The sequence below is a fragment of the Anolis sagrei genome, chromosome 4, assembly GCF_037176765.1.
Source record: "Anolis sagrei isolate rAnoSag1 chromosome 4, rAnoSag1.mat, whole genome shotgun sequence".
Classification (NCBI taxonomy): domain Eukaryota; kingdom Metazoa; phylum Chordata; class Lepidosauria; order Squamata; family Dactyloidae; genus Anolis; species Anolis sagrei.
In genome coordinates this window covers 12,171,985-12,177,984 of record NC_090024.1, presented here as the reverse complement: position 1 = coordinate 12,177,984, position 6,000 = coordinate 12,171,985, and the positions used below count along the sequence as shown (strand labels likewise).

The following is a 6,000-nucleotide window of genomic DNA, read 5'->3' as shown; positions in this document are numbered from 1 at the left end:
AGTTTGTAAAACTACAACTCCCATGATTATACCACATTGAGCCATGGCAAAGAAAGCAATGTAGAAGTGGACCACTCTGCTACAGTCAAGGTGCATAGCATGTCTCTGCCTCTTCATGTAATTTTAAAATGAATTATGGAGACTTGAGAACATTTCAAACACCATAAGCTATAAATAGACTAACTGAAAAATATACACATGAACTATGAACTGATCTATTGCATCACTCATAGAGAGTAGTGCAAAACTCCTGGTCTCTACGATTTGCTAGTGTATGACTCTCCAGTAGCCTCTTTGGGACCTGAATAGGGATGCAGATGCTACAGCCTTCCTCTTTTTGGGACCAGTGTATATAACACAGTGACCAGTGTAGGACTTAGAGATACGGTTGCTTCTTCCTGAACACCAATAGAACAGAGGAAAGCAATGTGTAGAAATAAAATGCCCATCAATGTTATGCTGCAAGAGTTTGCCTTCCTCAATTTTTCTAAAATTTAATAGCTTTAGTATATTCAGAAACTGAAGTTCCATCACTTTTGAATGAAGTTTTTATTTCCTTGTGCATTTTCTTATTTCAATTTCTGCAACCTTTTTCTGATTAGAGCAGAGCATCTGCAACCTTTTGATTCAGTTATTAGGAAGACAGAACTGTGCACACCCTAACCCATCCATTTACAATCCAGGAAAATATCATTTTAAGCAAGGACATGTGAATACCTCCTTCCATAATTGTTACAAAAATTCCATGTAGCAGTGTAACTAAGGAGATAAAGAACATACTTTATGAAAAGGACCCCACCCTGTAGGGACATTGCCCATTATTCTGATGCAGGGCTGAGAAGTAATTCTCTCTCTCTCTTTTCTCTTGTAGGAGTCTACTCCAGAGGAATTTCAGCCAGTCACCTTCTTCGAACGTTGGAATGGAATATAATGCAACTGAGTTACAAAATCATCTGTATATCATAGGAACATTTATAGAAGCCACCATATTTCATCTGATCAGCCTTTCTGGACTTGTAGGGAATGGAATCGTCATTTACCTTCTTGGCTTTCACATTAAAAGAAATGTTTTCACCATCTACATACTGAACCTCTCCATTGCTGACTTTGCACACCTCACAGGGATAGCTATTTGGAATATATTTTTGATTTTAAATTTGCTTGGTAGGATCTCCTTTATGCATTACATATTTTTACTGCATAGTTGTATCTTTCTGTTCACATTCCTGACCAGACAGTTTCTACTGGTAGTCATCAGCATTGATAGGTCTGTATGCTTCTTCTTCCCACTTTGGTATCAATTCCACCATCCACCACGTCTGTCCGTTGCCGTGTGCACCGTCATATGGATCCTCACCTTCTTAATCTCTGTTACAGATATCATACTCCATGCCACTATTGAGTATTCTGGGATACTGGGCCTTCAATATTACTTGAATACTATGATTTTTATGCCCATCATGTGTGTGTCCACTATAGCCATGTTAATTAATATCTGCTTAAGATCACAACGAAAGAAATGTGGAAAACTGTTAAGAGCAATTTTGCTTGTACTTGTCTTCTTCTTCTTCTTCGTTTATCCAATTAATATTATTTACTTTATTAGCATATTTCAAAAGATTGATAACTATTTGTTTTTATATACTAATATTTCTACCTCTCTAAATAGCACCATTAACCCCATGATCTATTATTTGGTGGGAAGAGATAAAATGGGGAGATCCAGTAAGAGAATAGATAAAGTACTTGAGGAACTATTCAAGGAGGAGGAAGTCTATAGAGAGAAACAGGAAACCACAGAAGAGCATCAATTATAAGGTTGCTTTGACCAAGGAGTCTTTTGAAAATGTATCCACCCCCCGACTCTCTCTCTCTCTGATTTATCTGAAAAGTGTAAAGGATAAACATGGATTTTATACACACCAATTCATTCAAAGATATCAGTGTATTTCTATGCATTTCACTTTACTCCATTCAACAGATCAAGTATAATGTACTGCTTCTCAGACTGACCCAATATTCTGGGAAGGTGTGTTCACATTCTCCATTACCACTTCAGCTTCAAAAGTGGAATTCTGACCATCCAGTCGGACTAAACCTGGACCAATTCTGTTGGGTAGATAGGGAAAGGAACAGAAATGAGTAAAATAAATGAAAATGCAGCCTGAAATGAAAAAAAGGCAGGGAGAAGTAAGCACCTGTATTTAAAAAAATAGTCACTGTGGTGTGTCTACAGTGGAATATATGCAAAAAAAAGCCCTTTGTAAATTCTATTGTTGAAGACTTTCATGGCCAGAATCACTAGGTTGTTGTGAGCTTTTCAGGTTGTGTGGACATGTTTCAGAAGCATTCTCTCCTGATGTTTCACCCACATCTATGACAGGCATCCTCAAAGGTTGTGAGATCTGTTGGAAAATGGGAAAGTGGCGTTTATATATCTGTGGAATAATGTCCAGGGTGGGAGAAAGAACTCTTTTCAATTCGACGTAGGTGTGAATGTTTCAACTGGCCACCCTGATTAGCATTTTATGGCCTAACAGGCTACACAGAGAAGCCATTGAAATCCACAAGCATGTGGACAATTTCAACAGAAAGGAAGAAACCATGAAAATGAACAAAATCTGGCTACCAGTATTTTAAAAAAAATCTAAAATCATGACAGTAAATAAAGAACAACATTCAAATACAAGGAAACTCCAGACAAGAAACAATCACCACCCAACAAAGGATTCCCCTAGGCAATAAGAAGCCACAACCTGAAACTGCTAGACCATTAAATGCTTATCAAGGTAGCCAACTGATTCACACCTACATCAAACAGATCTTTTTCCCACCCTGGACATTCCACAGATATATAAACCCAATTTTCCTAGTTTCCAACAGACTTCATAATCTCTGAGGATGCCTGCCATCGATGCAGGTGAAACGTCAGGAGAGAATGCTTCTGGAACATGGCCAGACAGACTGAAAAACTCACAACAATCCTTTGTAAATTAGTTGCTGCTGCTCTGCTCTATCTTGAGTGTCAAACTCATCAGCCGTCAAGAAGTTTAAGAAAGAGGGAAGGAAGGATCACAATACTTATCCTGATTGAAGAGTAATGGGATGGGAGTGATTCTCGCTTACGCTGCTAACAGAGGCTCATCATGAAGACAGATAGCAATATTTTGTCAATTATTTGTGTAGTCATTTTTGTCAGTTATTTTCAATTTATACAGGATATATATATGTGTGTGTGTGTGTGTGTGTGTGTGTGTGGGTGTGTGGCATAAATCTTCTTTATTTTTTTTTCCTTCTGTTTATTCTTTTGATTATAATGTAAAAACCAACGAATAAATATATTGAAAAAAGAGAAAGGGAGTTCTGTGTATTGCTTTTTACTCCTGGTTATATTGACATAGGTCCTTCTACATAGCCAGAATATCAAGGCAGAAATCCACAATATCTTCTTTGAACTGAGTCCACACTACCATTTAATCCAGTTCAATGTGGATTTATACAGCTGTGTGGAAGCAGCCACAGTTTGAGTTTGAAGCTCATTAGTTGTAAGATTTTAATTATGGTAATGGATGTAGGAAAAAAACCCTATTTATTAAAAAAACACATTACCATAGCTAGTAGGGAACTAATAAATCCTATAGCTCAGAATAGCTGAAAATCATCACTTTGGAGGAATATATAATGTTGTGAGTGTCAGCTCAATATAATGGTTTAACCATTGGGCTACTATCTAGAAACTCAGCTATTGAAACCCACTGAGTGATCTTGGAAGAGTCAAATGCTCTCAGCCTCTGAAAACCTGATGATAGTTTCACTGTAGGGTGATGATAAGCTGGAGATCACGTGAAGGCTCACAAGAACAGGAATATCATGCTGACAGCTTCAGGGATTCCCAAGATAAGGCCAAGTGTGCTGGTACAGCTGTACCAGGAGCTCCATTTTTGTTTGCTTTTGCATTTAATGTTTATTGCAGTCCTAAGCTTCAGGGACCCTGCAGATAGGTGGCTTCTTTGGGCTGCAATCATAGGGTAAGCCACCTGCCAATTATAGTTAGGATTCCTGGTCCCGCCCCCTTTTTTGCTTTTTGGAGGGAAAGGGCCATTTTTTAGTTTGTCACAGCAAAGAGAAGCCAAGGCAGAGGATGTATAGAGACATTCCTCCTGTCCAAAAGCTTCGTCTTTTAAGAGTTCCTGGGGAAGAATGACTTCCTGGGGGAAGAACAGATTGAAGGCCTCTACGGATTCCCAAAGGGTTCCAGGGAACAGCTTCACAGCCCTGAGGACCTCCGGAGGGAATAACAGCTCTTCATCTTCAGCTGAGTGATTTCAAGCCTGGTGGTACGTCTGTTTGGTTCTGAGACGCAGTTCAGCCGATAGCAGACCCAAACCAGTTAGGTTTAAGTTCACAGCAGCTTGGGAGGAGCTTTAAAGGGGAATTTTTCTGTTAAAGTTTTCTTGAAGATAGTGCCTGTTTCCTGCAAACAAGACTGCAAAGACCAATAGACTATTTAGAAATTTTACAATTCCTGCTTGTTCATTAATAAAGACTGTTGTATTTAAACTCCAAGTCTCCTAAAGCCTGCTTAATAGGGAAAGTTCCTCTAAAGGCTCCTTCTCGAGCCCCCGGGCTTCCCGCTGGATGCTAGCCTTGCATCCTCTCTTAAAGCACTTAATCTGAGCTCCAGCGGCAACAGAACACCAAGCCACTGACAAGTGGAAAAACAGCTTCTCTAAAGTTAGTCTATCAGAGCATGGAGTGGTTAGCACCTTTCTTCCTGATGTGTACTGTTGTTCTTTTTAAATGTGTGGCAATGTGTTTACTGACTGAAGACACTCACAAGGAAACCATATGTTTTATTTAAGAGATAATCAGAGATGTACAATCAGGCCTAACATCAGAACCTAAGAGAGCAGAGAGTAATCTCTACATCGTTGGAAACACAGATTAATTTTCTTGATCTAGTATCATTATGTTCTTTTCCTTTTGAGATAAGGAAATATTTCCCAATGACTGTAAAGAGTCATGAAGATATAAGAGAACAAAATGCAAAACCTGCAAAACAGTTATACTTTTATTTGACCAACTTCAAAGCATAAAATATAGTATGCATGTTTTCAAACCTTCACAGCCTTCTTCGTCAGGCAAATATGTTAAAATTGATTGCCATTTCTGTGTCAGTTAAAATGGTCTTCTGGGTGCAAGGAGAAATCTTTCCCCTACCTGGCCATGTGAACACCAGGAACAAAAGGCAATAAAAACAGCTAAAATATTCTACTCCATTAGCAACAGGAAAGTAACTTCCCTTAATATCCGGCTGTCCCTGCCCTGTGTGTAGCTAGCTGCTTCTGATACATCAAATGCCAAGATACAAAACCTCTTTGCTTGTTTATTATTCTATTTATTCAAACATTTGAAACACATATTTACTAGGCTTGGGCGGTTTTGTTCGTTAATTTCGTAATTCGTTATTAATTCGTATTTAAATTAGCTTACGATCCAATATTGAGCCATGCAGAAATAGTGCGAGGAGTAAATTAGATTTGAAACATTTTTTTCAATTTATTTCGTAATTATTTCGTTATTATTTCGTAATTATTTCAAAATTATTTTGTAATTATTTCGTAATTATTTTCGCATGTCTGGTGCAAGTTTTATAGTTGTTGTTTGTTTTATCACACCAACAGTCAACAACAGAGGGAGAGGGAAGCTTCAGAAGTTCCCCCTGTCCCATTTGGAGGTTGTTTTTAGCATATTGTGCAATCGCGTCCGCCATTAACGAATCAATTCGTAATTTTACGAAATTTCGTAAATTTCAAAATTTTTAAAAGCAAAATTTTGGAATTCTTAAAAAAAACGAAACACGATGGACCCCTAAAAACGAAGCGAGTTTAGAAACAAATTTTTCCGTTGTTACCCAGGCCTAATATTTACATTGAAAGAGATCACATACAATAAATTAGAAGCACAAAAGGAGGGAAAATAACAACATTATTTTTTTTC

General features: G+C 38.0%; 1 protein-coding gene across 1 annotated transcript; it reads left to right on the top strand.

Annotated features, from left to right (window-relative positions):
- The first annotated feature begins 877 nt into the window (after positions 1 to 877).
- LOC132772866 (proto-oncogene Mas-like) lies at positions 878 to 1,831 on the top strand. Its single transcript, XM_060771714.2, has one exon. The coding sequence runs from the start codon at positions 921 to 923 to the stop codon at positions 1,815 to 1,817; it is 897 nt and encodes a 298-aa protein (XP_060627697.2). The 5' UTR covers positions 878 to 920; the 3' UTR covers positions 1,818 to 1,831.
- Positions 1,832 to 6,000: the final 4,169 nt, after the last annotated feature.

Excerpts from the sequence above, each read along its gene's own strand:
- LOC132772866 (XM_060771714.2), top strand. The coding sequence starts at position 921 with ATGGAATATAATGCAACTGAGTTACAAAATCATCTGTATATCATAGGA.